Below are 21760 nucleotides of genomic sequence, written 5' to 3'. Positions count from 1 at the left end.
TTATCGTATAATTGTCAATTAACTAAACTATTCATATTCATGTCTTTCTTATTTTAACCTATAAACTGTTATTATACGATTTTCCGTTCTTAACTTATTCCCTGTTTATTAGTCACTGCCTCCCTCATTCACAGCCACATTTGGCCAGATTTTGTACAAATGTTAGTTTCTATTTTATTGGTACGTTGTGGTCTGTTTGATTGGTTTATAAACTCAGTATGTTTGAAATATAATGATTCATATTGCAGAGGCTAAGACTTGTGTTCTGAACTTAAATGGCTGGGCTAGGCAGGGAGCAGGGCTAATCAGGACTCTAGGCTGCTCGCACGTGTTTTACGCATCCTTGGGCCGACCGATAATTCACTGCCCTCTAATCGGCGGTCACAAGTTATAACAAATGGATAGTTGAAGGGTTTCAAAGTCGGTCAAAATAGTTATCCATTACTCTATAATTCTCAATAGTTCTTTAGACAATAATGCTTTGTGATGAAAATGTCTTTTAAAATTAAACAAATTTTTTTAAAGAATCACTTCAATAAATAAGTTTATTCATAAAATATATTTAGAAATGTCATTGTTGTACTCAAAATTCATTATTGTCCAATATAACGAGTAAAGTACTCCCATAATTATATTGTATGGTTACATTTTTAGTTGTTTCAGTAAAGGTAATATGATATCACATTATTTCATCTATTTAATACTATTGTACGAAATGCTGAACCAAATTATGATGATTATTAATTAAATATGAAGTAATAAATAGCTGATTCCGAATCATATTGAAGATCAGTCGGTCAGCCAGTCAGCTACAACGTAGGACCAGGCACATATATGCATCGGTCCAAGTTGCCATACTTCAATTAGCACAACAAGATGAACACCAAATTCATAAAGGTACTTAATTCAATGGTGGTGATATATAAAAGAAAGATTGCATATAAGGATATAGTACAGGAAGAAAGAATTAGTTGATAGAAAGAAAGGTATAAAGTAATTTCAATCTCATGGTTTAAGGGAAGACAAAGAGTGTATACACCTACATCATTGTGACCGATTCTGAGCCATGTCACACAGAGTTTCCAACCATTGGTTACAATAGTTACGTGGACACCAACCAAGTAGTCTGCATCTGCCAACATGGCTCAAACCAGAAGTTAGTGACTTCAAGAATTGATGCCACATTTTGGGTTGGCCACCCCTAACTTTCTTCCAACTGTCTCCAACACTTGTTAGCATTGGACATCGTGAGATGATCAATGAAATTTTATTACTAGAAAGTAAGAAAATTTCATATAAACATTAGCTTAATAAACAATTGATTTTTTTTCTTGTTCGTTAAATTAGTCTAACGAATTTTCACATGAAGTGATCAGTGTGGCGTTAAAATGTTTGTAATTATCAATCTAGAAACTTAGCTCATTAGGAAAATGAATGTAAGGGAATTATGGAGGTCAAAAGCAGTTTTTGAAGGACATAGTTTATGTACGCTTTTTTAATTTATTTATTAAACAATTAGCTTGTAGTGTATTTTACATAATCATCCCAATTGTAAGTTTTCATTCGACACAATAATCTCTGTAATATATTCTACTCTTCATAAATTATAATTAATTAATTGAGTAACCATCACTCAATGATACATCACAAATATTCTGGTTCTTTACCTATTGAGATTTATTATACACAGTGTATTGTGGTCCTACATATTATGTATAGAATTACATGAGTTTTACTTTTGACTAATAAAAGACAATCAGCTGATCTTTCCTATAGATTAAGATTAGATGAATTTTACATAGGGTTATTAATCATTTGGAATACATTCAGAATCAGATTTAACTAATTTCATGTCACTGATTTAGGTAAAAATCATACAATACGACTTTATTGAATTATTTGACATTAAGCGTACAAAAGTTAGGAAAGTAACCACAATAATGCATGTGGTAAACGAATATTCGAGCACTACCGTGAATAGTTGTCTAGAGGGCAATACAAACAAAACAACAGCTCAATTCCGGAACACGTAGTCAATTCAGATAACACCCCACCACGTGAATCTCCACTCAAAATCATCTAAAAACCAAAAAGAACTGGCTCAAAAAGGGTTTAGATGAAGAATTTTTCGCACAGCTCAGGCTATCGTAATTCAATGTTTCAAATACGAAACTCTGAGTACATAAGTTACATAACATTCTTTATTCACCCATAGTCTCGGCACGTCTTTGAATTTTACAAATTATGATTGCTAATTACTACCTTCCTCTTTCTTTACTCCTTTATTAAGTAGACAGTTATCTTTATTTTTTATGTTATAGATTAATACCTTGTACTAATTCCAAAAACTATTGCATAACGTAAGCTCTTGATGAGTTTTGATTACTTTGCTAAATTATACAACACTTTTTATTCAATACTTAAGAAGTTGGATTACATTGCAATAACATTCTTCCATTCATAAATTATTATACTTAATACTTAAAATCTTTTGATAATCTTGACTCTGCTATGCAACACCAATTCATTTTTATTGACTTCCACCTGAATAAGCTTGACTGTCTCTGATAATTTTAACTCCGGCTGAAGCCACTCTAGGACCACCGCCGGTCCCAAGCCCGGATAAAGGAGGAGGGTTGGGAAGATTTGGTAAGTGACATCATAGTAAAGGAAGTTTGCTTCGCTGAAATGTTTTCATTTTTAATGAACCAATGATCTTTCGTCTTTTTTTTCAAAATGACAACCTTCTACAATTTTGATTTATTTTTACATAATAGTGTTAATTAACCTAAAAAGAATAACAATAATAATTTAACAGATTGAAATCATGAGTCAATTGAAGCTAGACCACCATGGAAAACCTAAAAACGGTGGCGCAACTTCGTGGATTGGTTGAAGTTAGACATTAACAGCATTGGATACCGGCTCACTGGTCTACTGATTAAGCGCCTGGCGCGAGACTGATAGGTCCTGGGTTCGAATCTCGTGGGGTGTGGGATCGTGGATGCGCACTGCTCAGGAGTCCCGTACTAGGACAAAACGGCCGTCCAGTGCTTCCAGGTTTTCCATTGTAGTCTGGTTTCAATTGACTCACGATTTCAACCTTTGAAATTTCTAAAATCTTAACAAACCCCTTCTGATAATAATAATTTAAGTAGAATAGAATGAAGTCATTTTTATTTTATCATGTTTTCATCTATTGCTTACAATTTGTAACATTATTTTACAGAACAAAAGAGATTTGTATTCTGATAAACTATATGGAAAATCGATGAACATTTGAAAAATATGTAGAAAACAACGACTATTCAGAAAATTTTATTGATATAAATTGAAAAAAATGTTTAAGGTAATCACAACTGACAGAAAAATCAAGAATTCTTGATCTGGACTTTAAAGGAAATGATGATGGTAATGATGCTGCCCTGGTACGGCCGAGAGTAGGGAGAGAGTCCACCCAGGGGAGTTGGAAAAACCCGGATTCCAAACCAATGGTGCACATGGGCTCCAGTATCGTGGGGGAACAAATGGCGTATGAACCAATCGTTGGTCACCGGCTATCATGGGACTGCATCTCCTTACGTTGCTCCACTGCCTTGTGGGTCAGCCCTTTAGGTCGAAGGCTTCGGATGTGACCCCCTAAGAAAACCACCTGCTTCGATTTGGGCGCGTGGGCAGTACCACACCCCTCACACAAATCTCAATTGATTTGTGTGGCACATATGTACGTGGTACCCCTTCGTACCAATATCTATATGTTCAAATAAATAAAATAAATAATAAAATGATAATGATAATTTAGTGACAATCTGCAGACAGTTAAACACAGGATTATCCAGGACATATGTCTTAACCACATACATTATCTTGAAGAAAATAACATATTCTCTTAAACAACTGAAAATCTCCAGAAAACCTTCTCAATTATCAGTAATTGTTTATACAAGATTTATATGAATTTACCATGAAAGTTATATAGGTGGACCAGAAAGAAATAACCAATCTTAAATTCCACAAATATATTTCTAAAGGTATTCAACTAGAATGAAGCTATTTGCTTCAAACGCTTCAAACCTGAATTATACATTCAATATGTAAACAATTTTCAGACTTTCTTTAACTTAGTAACTTAATTCGATGTGTTTGTTTCACTGTCATTTAGTTATATCATTAAATCATTCATTTCTAGTTCAAAATCTCATTTATAAGTGGTTGAAATTCACAACTGTTGTTAACTTTTGTTCGATTACTTCATAAGGTAATCAATTAATTTTGACCCTGTGGTCTTTCTCGTCTGCCCTAATCGGTATTCTAGAACTTTTTTAAAGTCATTTGTATTTACAATATTGTACTCAACCATACTAGTATGTTTACATATTAAAATTAATATAACGGTAGAATAAACACATTTTTTGTTAGTTGTCTTTGTGGTATATGCGGTTGAATCATAAAACAAGAGAGTAGTTATATATTGATCTGGTTTCAGTATTGATTAGTTTGTAGCGTGGCGTCGAGTTGAAATTAACTGTGAACACCGCTACCAAGAAACACGTGCCAGATAAATCAGAAGGCGAGGATCGAACGTAACCAGATTTATTTCGTTGGCGATCTCGTGGTATTGAACGAATACCGAGATCGTGCCAAGGAATGGTACAAGCGAAAGCAGAAGAAAGGAGTACGTGCGAACAGTACCAAAAACCGTGGAACAATGATGGAAGGTAATGGAAGCACAAAATGGCTATAATTAGCACAGTTAAACAAAAGCACATTAAAACACACACCGGTACAGTTGGTTATAATAATAATTGTTTTTATTAAACCAGTCGTGTTCTCGTGATAAACGTGAGTCACTACAGGAGCCCCCAGCTAGAAAGGGTTTACACTTTCGATAAATAGTGGTTTGAATCGTGGGACTGATCGGCTGACGAGCGATTGTAGGACGGAAGAATTGGCGAACAGGAAAGCGATCGTTGATCGTCGAGTTGCCAACGAAGGTCGTTTTCGGAGAACAGTACCAGGAGCGATGTGTTGTATTTATTGCTCGAATTGGCATGCTACACCAGAGTGGTTTGTATCCAGAATCTGAAGAGGGCGTTCGTAGAGGTGCGCACCAGAAACGCTGCAGACGTAGGACGAAACCACGTTGAGCCAAAAGACCAGAAGCGACCGTAACGACCAAGTTCGAGACCAAGCGTGTGCCAAGCATTCGAAACCAATATATCGACTGAGTGCGTTGACAAGAGCATGGGTGATCAGGCCAGCTTTCGCCAAAGTTGGTTGAAGTCGACGGAACCAAGCGGAGATGGTCGAAGGCGTGGGGTCAGGAAACAAAAAGAAAATCAAAAAAAGAAGAGTGTAGCGTACGTGTAGTATAGGAATAATCCCACACCGTATCGGTTGTTGACTGTGCGACTATTCGCGGAAACGTACGGGCAACCGTACTCGGCGACCGGAACGTGAGACGGCAGTCTCGTTCGTATCTCGTGAGCCTGCAATCTCATCCGAGGTCAGAGGCGGCGTGGTCTGCTGATCTGGACGTGAGACTGTCGTCTCGTCCGTAGACGGTGCAGATGACGCGTGCTGTTGACCGGGACGTGAGAATGAGGTCTCAGATGTATCTAGCGTGGGACCTGAAGGAGATTTAAGGATCCCGCTAGGTTTAATAGGTCTACCATTGAATCTCAGGTTGTCAGATAGGGCACTGTCATAGACGTGTGCAGGTTTGAGACGATCAATGCTGACGATCTCGACGCGGCCGTGTCGATCAACCTTGAAGGTCTTTTCGTGACGAGCGATCACGCGAAAAGGGCCTTCGTAAGGTTGTTGCAAAGGTTTGCGTACCGAATCTACTCGTACAAAAACATGTGAACAGGTAGATAACTCTCGAGGGGGAGCGACCCGTCGATGTTGTATTCGAGTTGACACCGGAGACAGCGTTCGCATAAATGCAGACAGTCGTTGGACGTAGTCTGATTTAGCGAAATTAGGTCTGCTCCGTGGTGTGAAGAATTCCCCGGGCAGACGCAATGTCGTGCCGTATACAAGTTCAGCGGCGGAACATTGGATATCTGCCTTTAAACTCGTTCTGATACCTAAAAGAACGAGCGGTAAGGTTTCGTACCAGTCGTCGTTTTCGTGGGCTCGAAGAGCACTTTTAAGTTGCCGGTGAAACCTTTCAACTAAACCGTTTGAAGCTGGATGGTAGGCGGTAGTGCGTATTCGTTCCGTACCAAACAGCCGAGTAAGTGAGGAGAATAGTGCGGACTCAAATTGTTGTCCTCGGTCAGTCGTGACGGTCGAGGGACAACCATATAGAGCTATCCATCGTTCTACGAAGCGGTGAGCAACTGTCTCCGCCGTGATAGACGTGATGGGTATAGCTTTGGGCCATCTGGTGAAGCGGTCGATGCACGTGAGTATGTGATCATACCCGTGCGATGGTGGCAGTGGTCCTACAATGTCTAAGTGAACATGATCGAAGCGAGCATCAGGCGTAGCGAATGTACCGAGGGGGCGGCTACGTGCCTGTGCACTTTTGATCGTTGACATTGTAAGCATTGCTTAGCCCACATACGAACATCTTTATTCATGGCCGGCCAGACGTATCGTGCAGCGATGAGGCGTAATGTAGCTGCGATACCTGGGTGAGATAATCCATGCAGGGCATCGAATACGAGACGGCGATAAGCAGAGGGTACGATGGGTCGAGGAAGACCGGTAGAAGTATCACATAGAATGGTGCCAGAAGTCGTGGCTAGAGGTACTTCCTGATACTGAAGGGACGTAGAGTGTGGTGCTTCTGTACAGCTGGGATCGTTTGCTTGGGCAGCGGCCATAGCAGGAAGATCGAGCACCGGCAGGGTAACTGCATTCATTTGGATTCGTGATAGAGCATCGGCAACACAGTTCGACTTGCCTTGGATGTGACGAAGGTCTGTCGTGAACTGGGAGATATAGTCCAAATGTCTGCACTCTCGTGGTGAGTAGCGGTCAGACTTGGTATGCAAAGCATACGTTAAGGGCTTATGGTCGGTGAATAAAATGAATCGACGTCCTTCTACTGCGTGCCGAAAATGTTTGATGGCGCAGTAGGCTGCTAGCAGCTCGCGACCAAAAGCGCTATATCTCGTCTCCGTGGCAGTAGAGCGTCGTGAGAAAAACTCAAGAGGTTGCCAACTACCGGAGATGTTTTGTTGCATGACTGCTCCTATAGCAACATCGGATGCATCAACCGCTATACTAAGCGTGGCTGATGGATCGGGATGGGCGAGAAGAGTGGCTTGCGCAAGAGTCGTTTTGATTTCAGTGAATGCAGTACGTGCAGAATCGTTCATTTCCAATCTGCGTGGGTTGCCGCGTAGTAAGTCGGTTAGTGGTCGTAACCGTTCTGCCGCGTGTGGGATGAAACGACGGTAGAAGTTAACCAAACCGAGAAAAGCCTTCAGTTCCTTGAGTGAGGACGGCACGTTGTACTCCTTTATTGCTTGCACTTTGTCCTCACAAGGTAGAATACCCTCTTGCTTGATAACATGACCCAGAAATATTATTTCTCGTTTACCTAACTCGCATTTGTCTGGGTTAACTACTATTCCGTTATCCGAAAGGCGTTGGAATAATAGCGTAAGATGTTGATAATGTTCATCTACGTTTGATGATGCGATTAGCAGGTCATCAATATAGACGTGAACAAAATCGAGGTCTCGTACAATGCTATCGATAAACCTTTGAAAAGTTTGAGCAGCATTCCGTAATCCAAATGGCATTCGTAGGAACTCAAACAAACCGAAAGGAGTCGTGATAGCGGTCTTTTCGATATCTTCAAGAGCGACTGGGATCTGATGATATGCTCGTACCAGATCGATCTTAGAAAAAATAGTCGTGCCCTTGAGCGATGCCGTGATGTCGTGTGTGTGGGGGATAGGGTAGCTATCAAAGCGCGTAACTACGTTTAGAGCTCGGTAGTCGCCGCATGGTCTCCAACTAACCCCATCTTTTTGCGCACCATGTGTAGAGGAGAGGCCCATGGACTGTGAGAAGGACGAATAATACCAGTAGCTAGTAAATTGTCAAACTCACGCTTAGCAAAAGCTAATTTGTCCGGTGCCAGTCGGCGAGGTCGTGCCGTGACTGGCGGTCCGCGGGTGACTATGTGATGTACCACACGATTGGTCACCGATGGAAGCTCCTCGAGTGGTTTAGTGAGTACGGGGAATTTCTCGAATAAAGCGTGGAATTTATCGTCACGCGAGTAAAAAGTGCCGAGGATTCGGTACGCGTTCATGTGGGCTTTACAGCCCATGAATTTGCTGTTCGACGAAGTATCGATTAGCTGCAGCCTACGTGAATCGACAAGCAATTCATAGTGCTGTAGAAAATCGATACCTAGTATGGCTGTGGGAACATCAGCAATGATGAACGTCCACAGATACCGTCGTCGGTTGCCCAGGTTGACCGCGAGTTGTCGTGTACCGTAGGTAGGAATGACTGAGCCATTCGCAGCGCGTAGTCGAAGCACTGTGGCTTGTGACTTGCTGCTACCTCGTGGTACGACAGAAACTTGGGCCCCAGTGTCTACTAGGAACCTAGCGTTTGTGCGATAATCGTGAACATAGAATAGGCGACCAACCTGGGGAGAAGGGCCGGCGAGTACGGCCGCTTTTACTCGCCGGCGCTGGCGTTTCCCGCCTTGTATGAGCATGGTGCTCGACAACGGCGGGCGCCAGACCCGAAGGACCTATGGAACCAGCACCAACTGTCACTCGCTTCCGTAGCCGCCTTTCGGCGTGGCCTGGAAGATGCCCTTTTTGGGCGAGTGGTGACGGGTTTGCGAGAACTTGAGCGAGCTCGGGGGACGTAGGGTTGGGGTACGTTACAACGGTCTCGAAAACTAAGACGTGTGTGAATACACCCGGCCCTGTCACCATGAGCTGAGGAATGACCGGCGTCCATGTCTACTTTAGGACGTGCCGTCGAAGCAACTACATAGGTGTCTCTATTACTGGTCCTCGCCAAAATTTTGTCTGCTATGAGGGCTACCTGGTTAAGCGGTGAGTCCTCGAGCAGTGCCGTCCAGTAGGTTGGATATGGGCTGGTAGTGACTCGAGCCATAATTCCTTAACTATCTCCGAGTCAGATGCTGTTGGTCCTGCAAGAGATTGCAGGCGCGTGAGGTGATGGCTTGGTTTAGCATCACCCAGGGGGTGACGTGCTAACAGGGTCCTCAATCGTTCCTCCCTCGATGGGAGGAAATGTCGGAGAATTGCCTCCTTGAGGCGGTCATAAACATTAGGCACGTTAGAATTGAGGACGACCTCACGAACAGCTACTAAATGGTCCCCGGGTAACGATTCGAGAGCGTAGGCGTATTTTTGCCTTTGGCTCGTGATACGACGAGTCTCGAACTGAGACTCTATTGCAGCAAACCAGACCTCAGGGTCGTGGGGGATAAATGATACAGGTCGAAAATGAATGGCCTGTACGTCTGAGTTTATAACATTAATAATATTCTTCTCGCTATCCGTCATGTCGTGTATATTATATATTAAAAATTAATATGAAAATATACGACAGACGTTGATAGATAAATAATAGACTCACCAAATTGACTTCTTTGGAAGATTTGACCCGAGGTTGCGGCGTGTTCCAAACTTTGGGCTCACCAATTGTAGCGTGGCGTCGAGTTGAAATTAACTGTGAACACCGCTACCAAGAAACACGTGCCAGATAAATCAGAAGGCGAGGATCGAACGTAACCAGATTTATTTCGTTGGCGATCTCGTGGTATTGAACGAATACCGAGATCGTGCCAAGGAATGGTACAAGCGAAAGCAGAAGAAAGGAGTACGTGCGAACAGTACCAAAAACCGTGGAACAATGATGGAAGGTAATGGAAGCACAAAATGGCTATAATTAGCACAGTTAAACAAAAGCACATTAAAACACACACCGGTACAGTTGGTTATAATAATAATTGTTTTTATTAAACCAGTCGTGTTCTCGTGATAAACGTGAGTCACTACAAGTTCACTTGAACTATTTATCTAGTAAAATTCTAATCAATCTTACTTCTATAAACATGACAAATAGATTATATAAAATATTGATCTTGATAGGTTGTAAAGAGTTGTTAATGTTCTGACGATAGAAAATCAATTTAAGTTATTCTAAACAATGTGTAGTTCATCTTCTCTTTTAATTAATAAAGAGAAATATGTGTATGATGATGATGATGATGATGATGATGATGATGATGATGATGATGATGATGATGATGATGATGATGATGATGATGATGATGATGATGATGATGATGATGATGATGATGATGATGATGATGATGATGATGATGATGATGATGATGATGATGATGATGATGATGATGATGATGATGATGATGATGATGATGATGATGATGATGATGATGATGATGATGATGATGATGATGATGATGATGATGATGATGATGATGATGATGATGATGATGATGATGATGATGATGATGATGATGATGATGATGATGATGATGATGATGATGATGATGATGATGATGATGATGATGATGATGATGATGATGATGATGATGATGATGATGATGATGATGATGATGATGATGATGATGATAGTTAAATCCGAAAAACAAACATACAATTTGAGGTCAAATGTCATTTCTAAATGAAATGATTAATCATCTATTGTTTGTTTTGTTTTTGCCACACAGAAATATTTTTCAATTACCTTTGTTTAAAAGTTTAAAGGTTAATTTATTTACTTTGAAATATAATTTAATTTAGTGAAAAGGAATAAGTTTGCTTTGTTTAAGAGAAAATGTTATAGAAAAAGCAATTCCTTTATTTATTTTATTTAGACAAAGAAATGTTAATCTAATTTATTTATCTTAATGCAAACAAAATTTTAACTATATCAACTTAGTAATCAACTTTGAATGAGTAATTTCGTGCGATTGATGTTTTATAAATTTTCGTAAACTGAGAATAAAGAGTTTTGTAGAATATACTGAGTTCAGTGTATTTTATAGGTGGTAGTGATTACCGGAATTGTGTCAGTTGGGTTACTACCGAAAACTAGGAAGCGTAAAATGTAACAAGTTGTATTGTTCTAGTAAGGTATTCCTAAACCGTATGCACTCATTACCTCTAGGTTCTTTAGATGAGGTCAATCTCTGATCAATATCTCATATAAAATAAGCCAATCTTCATAGAATCCCTTTGATCACTGTACGTCATTGGTTTCTCTTCAAATTCATAGAGACCCATAAGTTTAATTCGTTTAAAACATTTAAAACTTTGTAAATAATTAATTGATTCATCAAAGAACTTCACGTTATTTGAGAGAAAGAATTTAAGAACTAATTTTAACTCATTGGATTGACAGTTTTTCAATATTGGGAAAGATCATTTTACTGTAAGATATAAAAATAACATGATAATAATACAAGGAGATGTGAAATTTTAGTTTGCTTCGAACTTACTGTATACCAATCATAATTAAGTAAAGACTGGAAACCACTAGTCATTCAAACCGTGTTATTTTGTAATCACCAAGGCAGCTAAATGCTAACCATTAATACTTCTTAAATACACAGGTCAAGTTTTAACCTTTATTTAACTAGTGACCTTCTGTGAATCTCATATTATTTAAATTGTTTGTTAATTATTTCGAATACTCTAATTTAATACACTAATTGAACCGATAAGGTTAATCGAAATCACGGATTAGACAACCAGTGAAAACCAGAAGGCAATGAATAGCTGCTGCATCATTATAGTGAACTCTTCAGAAGTGAACATCAACACTTTCATCAAGGATCGAATGAACCTTTATGACATATTTATTTCATCTGGTGAAAAACTGTTTTAAAGAAAGCAATTAAATAAATTACAAAATGTTGAACTTTTCATAAATTACTTGTCTCTCTTTCGTGAATATAAAATCATTTTTTTTAATGGAAAATAGAGCATTATCCGCGATAAGTAACAGGCGTAAGTTTATTTTGTCCCCCCCCCATATTCCTTCCAACTCGTCAAAATATCTGTTATCTCATTGCATGTAATTGTTTCTCAGGATTAACAGAATTTTCGTAGTTTAAATCATGAACTGATTGTAGCCAGATTACCATCAATTTATCACCCAATTCACGTTGGTATGGGACAAATTAGGGGTTCTCATATGAGACCCCCTACCTGGGAATCAAAAACCGGGCCTTCTGTTTTGTGAGGGAACGCTTAACATCTAGAACACTGAATCCGCATCTTGTGATTCTAATCTCTAACTTCAAACAACTCACGGTATTATGCATACTAGGACGAAACAGCTTTCCAGTGCTTTTAGGTTTTCGACGATAATCTAACTTAGATTTGTTCATGATTAGAACTTTAGAAATTCTACAATTTCCACAAATTCCTCTATCTTAACAGAATTTATCTTTTTATCATTTTTCTACTTTGTAATTAGAAATTTTTAAAGCGTTAATCGCTGTTGATTTTTTTTTAGTTAACTTAGATCATTGTTATTTCAAGTCTTTCCATGAAACGAATTATACCTTCAAAGTCACTGATGTACAATCGATATGTCAAGAATTTATCAATGAAATAAAAAGAAATCATTTTCATGGATGACACATTAATAATCTCCTCTTTCTCTTTTTAATGTTAAGTAAATCTAGTCAGCTTATATTATGAATGTTTCATAGTATCCATCCTTTAAAGGCTTGTATCGGAAAAATATTAAAAGGTGAATATCCATCATCGACTCATAATCTAAAATTAATGAATGCAACAGAAAATTTAATTCATCATTTTGCTTTTAATTTTGTAACCAAATGATGAGTTTGCTACTTCAAAGGCTGCCTATCTCCTGTCTATCATGACAACATGCTAATTTTTCAATAATGTATCGATTTTAATTATCTAAATTGACTTGGATAGAACACACATTGAGGAAAGCACCCAACTGCGTCACAAGGCAAACCCTCACGTGGAATCCTCAAGGCCAGAGGAGAAGAGGAAGGTCAAAGAACACATTACGCCGAGAAATAGAGACAGACATGAGAAGGATGAACAACAATTCGATAGAACTAAAAAGGAAGGCCGAGGACAGAGTGGGTTGGAGAACGCTGGTCGACGGCCTATGCTCCATTAGGAGTAACAGGCGTAAATAAATAAGTAAGGGAATCCTTATGTCTCTTTGTTATTTCTCCTTTAATGAATTTTAACAAGATGAAATGTTGAAATGTTTGGATCTTCAGATAGGATGAAACGTGCCTCTTGAATTCTACTGCTAGCCGCCATCTAACTGCTTAAAAATGTGAACCGATCCGTATAGGATGCACATATATCAAAAGAATAGACTGGTCAGTTAAAGTTCATAATATCAACGATAAGATTTAAACAACCAATACAAGTAAATTCAATTCATATTTTGTTTAATAGTTGAATTCATGAGTCCGTTGAAGCTAGATCATCATGGATAACGTAGAAGCACTAGACCCATAAATTCAACTATTAAATTACTAAAATCTCCACAAAATCCTCTCCTCATTATAATCACCATGTGTTCACTAGTGACAGGCTTCAAGAGGTATTTCATGGAGTTCTGGTGAGAAGCCGTTACCAGTGGAGTTCAATCTGGTCTGTTGTGAGATATCAGCTCACTAAAGACAATGGTGGACGGTGGCGCAATTTCGTGAATTGATTGAAATTAGACATTAACATCGTTGGATGGTCTAGAGGTTAAGGCTTCGCGTGCGAGACCGTCAGGTCCTGGATTCGAATCCCGCTAGTGGGATCTTAGATGAGTTTCATATTAGGACGAAATGGCCGTCCAGTGCTTCCAGGTTTTCCATGGTGGTCTAGCTTCAATTGACCCATGAGTTCAACTATTAAACCACTAAAATCTCAACAAAAACCTCTTCTAATATTTATATCTTGTTGTTAAAAGGTTGAACTCCAATAATACTAAACCGAATTTTATAATCTTTGATATTTAAAAAATCAACTTTTATTAAGTATCAAAAACATATCCAAAGTAGTTTTCTGATTTTTGAGAAACATTCTTCTGTGATAATTACAACGTTGTTGGTTAATATAAATCCTCTTTTCATTCTGCACACTCATTTCACATACATATCATTCACTTTACAGTGGCTATTACAGGCAATGAAATGACAAAAAATTCTATGTCCACAAACTGTTAATTGTTTAACAGACTCCTTTCGTACTAGTAATCCTACACCTTTAAATATCTCGCTAAAAATTTCATCAACCTTACTGTTCAAAATAAGTATATGACATGAAATGATCCTGGTTATAAGAATCGTAAATTCATGCTTAAATTGAGAAAAATTACTTGAATTCATTATATTTCGAGGCTTCGTGTTAGCTACTAGTGGCCTTTGAGAATCTTCTGTGTGCAGTCATTCTAATCCATTATGATGATATCTGTACCTTTGTCTCGTCCTAACACAGCAGTATTATCATACTGTTGCAGATATTTCAATGGTGACTAATTTTGCTTCATCAAAATCTTCGAATGTAGGAACGTAGAAGTTAGATATTGATTTGAAATACCAACTAGCTTAGTTTTAAACCAAGTACTTTTATCCTCATCTATGGGTTTCAAATTAGAAACTTAGTGGCATAGATTTTCAGATTGGTTTTGTAAATATATCTTGTTGACATTCTTATAAGGAATGTTGAATTTAGATCTAAGGGAAATTTTATTCAGCTTTATGTTTGATAAGTTATAAATGTATTCCATGAATGTACTTTCAACAGATTAGGACTTATTTCTTTGTAGTTTGTATATGGTTTTGTTAAATAAGATGTTTATTCCAATTGTTCCTTATGTCTTTTAAATTAAAATTCATTGATTATGGTATATGATAAAACATTTGTATAATAATACTGCTACTGTAAATTAAAGCCGTTCTCAACTGATGAGAAGCCTTGAAATAAAACAAATTCATGTTCTTATACAAATTTTTTCTTTCCGGTTCGTTTAAATTTATCAAGGCATCAGAATGTATAGAAAATTACCGTTTATCAATTTGGGGTTGGAGAGATTGTTGAAGTTTATTAAAATTGTGAATCGATCAATGTTAGACCACCACTGAAAATCTAGAAGCACTAGATGGACGCTCTGTTCCAGTATGTGACTCCTCAGCAATGCGCTTTCATGAACCCGCATGCAGAAATCGAACCCAGGACCTTTTGTCTCGCTCGCGAACACTTAATCTCTAGACCATTGAGCCGGCATTCAAAGGTGTTAATATCTAACTTCTCATTCTTATTACATGGACAATTTCTGAGTAGTAAATAACAGTAATCAATTGTTTCAGTTTAGTTGAAGACTTTTCAACAGTATCTATTCTAAATTTATATTTCATATAAAACATATTGATCAGTACATAATCTTCTTTCAAACTTTATTTATTTTTGTATCGATTGTTTGATTCTTTCCATTGATGTTTAGGACTGCGATATAGTTTCAAGCGGATGGTACTGAGTTCGAGTCCCTGAGTGGTCATCAACTCTAGGATGCAGGCACATCCAAATGATGATTCCGAAATGAGACGAAACGAGCGTCCCACATTCCACTGCCAGCCACCATCATCTCAGTTTATTTATTTTATAGTTATATTAGATTTATTACCAACTCTGTCTGAACACCTTCTAGAGTTTCTACTGGTCCCAAGCCTGGAAAAAAGAGGAGGATCGGGTATAGGGTTAGTAACTCCCGTAGAAAACAGCTATGCTAAAAAGCACCAACCGGAAAAATTATTTAAATCATTAAAACTCTCCCCTGGAAGTTGAAGGATTTTCAATTAGAAGAGCTATGACGCTTCATGTTGAAAGCCGAGATTATTCGGAAGTCACAAGGCCAATGTCTCTTATGACAAACAGTGCAATAATTAACATAGATGTGTGAAATGTTTGGACAATGTGGGAGACCAGGAAAACCAAGCGAATAGCCACAGAAATGAGGAGATACAATTCGGCGGTTCTCAGAATTAGTTAATCCCTTTCTCCAAAACTTAACAGTAAAGGTTAGATTCGAGACAGATGCAGTTGTACTCTGGTCATGATGAAGAAGACGCCCCACCCACTCAGTCAGTTGTTCTGATGCCGTCCAAAGAAAGTCGAAAAGCACTTGTTGGATGGGCATCTAATCGACCCAGGACCGTACAAGCATCCTTCAATACAACGAAGGGAGCGATTACAATTAATGTTATCCAATGTTATTCACCCACCAACGATACCAATGAAGACGACAAAGCTCAGCTTTATGAGAGACTACAATCAATCATAGTGAAGTACTCAGGAAACAACTTGACCATGCTGATGGGAGACCTGAACGCCAAAACCTGAATGCACAATATCGAGTCGAGTATGAAGATATGATGAAACGATGTGGATTGGTTGTGGGAAGCGAACAAGAATGCTGAGAGATTTGCAAATTTATGTGCATTGTTATAGGTGGCACAATATTCTCATACGCACACGAATACATAAAGCTACATAGGTCTCACCGGATCACACTTCACACAACCAGACAGACAATATTTACATCAGTAAAAAGCTTATAAGATCTATGGAAGACGTGAGAACGTGAGTGTAGCTGACATAGCTTCAGGTCACCACCAACTGGTGGTTGGGAAGATGAAACTGAAGTTAAGGAGCATTGGATAAATGAACAAACAACATTACAAAGATTCAATGCAGTCTTTTTTCCAAATACTGACAAACTCAACGAATTCAAGATAACTCTCAACAACAAGTTTCAAGCCTTGTAGGATCTGATCGAAAAAGAAGGAACTACGATGGAGAAAAATTGGACTTCAATATGTCAAGAGGTTCGGGATCGCAAGAAGAATTTTATTTATTTGTTTGAACACATAAATATTGGTTCAAAGGGGCATCAAATACATATGCGCCACACAATAACAATGAGAATGTGAGCATATAGAGAATGTAAAGTGAGTGAGAATAATAACGAATAGAAATTAGTGCATGATATTGAAATAATGATAATGGGAGAGGCAGTTCAGTTAGCAAAAGTATAAGCAGAAAGAATTCTCCCACTTAAAGAAGTTATGTCCATTTTTATGAAGAAAGTAAAAAACTATAACAGGATCGCCACTGGCTTCCATACTGAGCCATATCTGATAATGTCTCAAACCACTGTGTTGCACTATATCTAGGACTCCAACCATGGAGTCGTGAAAGACCAATCCTGCGCAGCTCTCTTCTGTACAACGACACCAAGTCATACACTGACCACCTCTCCGCTTTTTCCAACCAGTTCCAGTGTCGGCAAATAATGCACGATGTGGAGTTCTCAGGGACGACAATCGTAGAACTTGTTCAAGCCAACGAAGTCGACGTTTCAAGATAGTGAGACTAATCGAGTTATCGTCGCTGTGCCCGAACACATGATGCCGAACCTCTGCATTACTAACATGGTGTTGCCACTGGATGTCATCGATCCTTTGGTGAAACACGGAGAGTCGTCTAACATCCTCAACTGATAACGGTTTCTCAATAGAAATGCGTAGGTCTCCTGGAAGCTGATCGGTCACTGATTGATATTTGTTTATAAAATCGGTTGACACACAGTAATCGGTAAGTGTAAATATTTTATTTTTACAGGAAAGGACTTTTTTACCTGGACAGCTCAGCAGTGATATCTTAGAGAATAATACCAAATAATCCATTTTCGAGTTTCACAGAGAAAATAACGTGGAGATTGATATTGGGCATTTTTAATGAATGGTATTCACTTAAAAAAGTAGGTTCATGTTGTCTTAGTGAGTGTCCTCAGTTATGTAATACTAATTATTGATAAATAATCCACTCATTTTAACTGAAATATACTACGGAATATAAATTGAAATGACTCAAAATTATTTATTGCCAGTTGCCAGAAAGGATTTTGGCCTTATAGCTTCCAAAGACTATGAGCTTCATTATGAAATGCCATAAATTTTTTAAATGAAGGTCACTTAATTCTTACAATGAAAGTAAGTTGGTGTTCTCTGGTTAATAATTTTATAAAAGAATTATTTTTTACAAGATGAGGTTGTCAACTCTACCTCTAACTCCTTTGCTCTGCCTAGGTTGGGACCGGTAGTAGTTTTAGAGCGATGCTAAGTAGAGCCTAATTATTCATTGGAATTCTCTTAAGTTTTTAATAAGTATTTTTCTAAATGGATGATAATACTTGTCATATTTGACATTTAGATTTAAATATAATTGTAAAGTTAATTACTTTGTGGAGATATGCATGACGAGCTTATTTTGTAAATAGTTTCTGATGTTATTTGTATTTATTCTGTTAGTTTTTAATAGCCTTTACATTTACCATTAAATGATTGTACGTGTTATTTAAGTGTATGACATTGAACACACTTTCTTCCGTCGTGTTACATTCATAGCATGACACACGTTGTTACCTACTAACAAATACACTGCTATACTCATACCTCTTGTTCTTCACTGCTCGTGACTGTGTTAACTGAACTCTAAATCAACTACCATCTACATTTATAGACTACAACCAAATTATACCATATTCTACGTTTGGTTATATCACTGGGAGAACATCAATCTTACTGGAATCTTCAATCATCTATAATTGTGGATTTTGGTACCAAACTCAACCGGAACACGCACAAACCTGCTGAATTAAGTAACGTCTCTAATTTTTGTTGTGTTTATAACTTTTAACATTACAGTTTGTGCTTAATAACTCTGTTATCATTTTTGAGTTTAGATATTATTTGGTCCATCACAATTTTTTTCCTCTTTATAAGACTGTAAATGAATCTCTAGAGCAGAACTGTCTATTGTTCTTTATAACTATTTATATTTAAGAAAATACTGAACACTTTTGAGAGCCTTTAATATTACAATATGCTTCTTATCTAGTTCAAGAAATATGCCATTCTGAAGATTATCGCAGGTATACGTTCATTTCAACATGAGAAATATAAATTAATTTCAATAGTTGAATTCATGGGTCTGTTGAAACTAGACCACTATGGAAAACCTGGAATCACTGGATGGACGTCTTGTCAGCAGTGTGCTTCCACGATTCCGCCACGCGAGATTCGAACCCAGATCTATCAGTCTCGCGCTCGAGCGCTTAACCTCTAGACCACTGTTAGGGCATCTAAAGCTGTTAATGTCTAACTTCAACCAGCCGGGTATACATTCATTTCGACAAGAGAAATATAAATTAGATTTGAAAAAAATAATAAAGCAGCTCTTATGCTTGTTTAGTTGACATTAGAAAATAAGAAGTATTTAGTTAAAACTAAAGTTAAATGGCTAAAACTGAAATATATCAAAACTTGACATCAAATAAGCACATCAGCATTTTAATACTAAGTTGATTGAGTTCAATGAATTTGTTAGATTGAGATTTTATTAAATGGTCACGACAGAACACAGATAAAAGTTCACACATTTAATTGTGTTTGCCTATCTGTCTATGCTTATGAACTTTTTCTATAATTTTTCAATTGAATTAAGAAGTATATTAACTGTAGGCATTTTGAATTTAGTATAAAATTGTAGTGAGTGCACAGTCAGGTGAGGAAGACCAGTTTATTGTTGAATACAAACTTACAAAGTGCCTTAAATACATCATTTACACATTTTCTATCAGTTGTCTCTTACAAACTTCATCGTTCCTTCATTCCTATTGTTATTTTGATTGCTTCAAGTTTTCTTCTATTTTCTCTTCATTACAATCTTTTCAATCTTGTACTCGCAAGTATACCACTCTCGATTGGTGCCACATACTACTTACATCTGTCAACATAAGTAGCACACACCACAAAATGAGAAAATTAGTTTTCAGTATTAGTTCATATCAGTTAAAGATCAGTTGAAAAAGTAACATCACTGTGGATAGCTATTTTTTATCCTAATTTTATCAATCATAAATTTAATGCGAGAATTGAACTTATTTATTTAAGAATTAAGTTGAAGAGCGATTAAAAGTAATATTGATAGGTCCTGGGTTCGGATCTCGCGGGGAGCGGGATCGTGAATCCACACTGCTGAGGAGTCCCATACTAGGACAAAACGGCCGTCCAGTGCTTCCAGGTTTTCCATTGTAGTCTGGCTTCAATTGACTCATAATTGCAACCAGTAAAATTTCTAAAATCCCCACAAAACCCATTCTGATAATAATCACCTGCTCACCAGTGACTGACTTCAGGAGACAGTTCTGGAGTTCTAGTTGGAAGTCGTTACCAGTGGAGTTCAACCAGGTCTGTTGTGAGATAGGAGCTCACTGAAGACAATGGTATACAGTGGCGCGACTTCGTGGATTGATTGAAGTTAGACATTAACACCACTGGATGCCGGCCGGCTCAGTGGTCTAGTTGGTTAAGCGCTTGACGCGAGACTGATAGGTCCTGGGTTCGAGTCTCGTAAGGTGCGGAATCGTGGATGCGCACTGCTGAGGAATCCCATACTAGGACGAGACGGCCGTCCAGTGCTTCTAGGTTTTCTATGGTGGTCTAGTTTCAATTGACTCATGATTTCAATCTGTGAACTTATTATTAGTGCCATTTGAAGAATAACATTTTTCTAAAATTAAATTGAACATTATGTAATCTAGTGTTAAGAGAATTAAATATAAAGATGTTGTGTTAAACGTCAAGCCTACTAGCGGCCTTTAGTTAACCAATCAGAATTAAGATAATACCTCATATATTTTATATGGAATTTGAAATGAAATGATGATAGAAAAGTTGTATGTTATTATCTAAATGAAAATTGGCAATTATTGATTAGCAAAATGCTTAGAATTAATAAAAAATAACTATACTGTAACTAAGATGGTTCTTAAACTAAATTACAAATAATACATGCATTTAAAGCAGATTCTTTGTTAAAGTACTTATTGTGATCCATTTGTAGTGATGAATATATAGTGAAACCAGATAATATTCCCCCTTTCTTACTCTTTCTGCAAATCTGAACCATCCGATATATTCCCATGCAGAGTGACAAAAATCTGAAATGGCTTGAAATTTAGTAGGCTACGAACGCTTATTTTTTTCAAGCCACAATGTTCTTTTGGACAGTAATTGCTTCCTGGTAACTTATTTTGTCTGCATAATACTTTGAGTTTCTTAAATAGGAGTCGAGACACTGTGCCACCGACAAAAACAGCGAAAAAAAAAGGAAAAATAAGCTTTCATAGATTTGCAATATTGTATTTAAATAATGTATACCTAGTACATCGTTTTTTCATGAAGACTGACAACACCATGGCATGATTTTCCATCGATTACCCAAAAACGATTCTCAAAAAACATTTTCGTCCGCCATGGTATTGTGGTGGCATTGGTTTCTAACCATACGATTTTTCAAGCTAAGCATATAACAACTGAGAAGATTTACAATTAAAACTTAGAGAAGGTCGGAAATGATCGACTTAGAAGACCTAATCATTATGACATGGCTCGGCCATCCAGGTGTGGTCATCACTCTGTAATCTGTTGCTTTCCATACTAAACAAATCATCCTTTTACCAAACCAAATGTATTCTTCAAAGACCTTAGCAGCAACAAGTGACGATCACGATAGGACAAATTAAAATGGATGACGACTTAAGTTTCATGTAAGGTCTAATGGATTAGGCAGTCAAATCATGACAAGTCTGTGGCTGTGGAATAGATTTATCATGCTCGTAGCATAGGTAAGTGTACTAATACCGACGTAGG

General features: G+C 37.7%; 1 protein-coding gene across 1 annotated transcript; it reads right to left on the bottom strand.

Annotated features, from left to right (window-relative positions):
- Positions 1-4579: 4579 nt before the first annotated feature.
- On the bottom strand, positions 4580-9889 carry MS3_00004556 (uncharacterized protein). Its single transcript, XM_051212492.1, has one exon. It carries the CDS (start codon positions 6556-6558, stop codon positions 5413-5415), a length of 1146 nt encoding a protein of 381 aa, XP_051072678.1. The 5' UTR covers positions 6559-9889; the 3' UTR covers positions 4580-5412.
- Positions 9890-21760: the final 11871 nt, after the last annotated feature.

This window comes from Schistosoma haematobium, chromosome ZW (genome assembly GCF_000699445.3).
Source record: "Schistosoma haematobium chromosome ZW, whole genome shotgun sequence".
In the NCBI taxonomy this organism is placed as follows: domain Eukaryota; kingdom Metazoa; phylum Platyhelminthes; class Trematoda; order Strigeidida; family Schistosomatidae; genus Schistosoma; species Schistosoma haematobium.
This window is presented reverse-complemented; position numbering and strand designations above follow the sequence as displayed.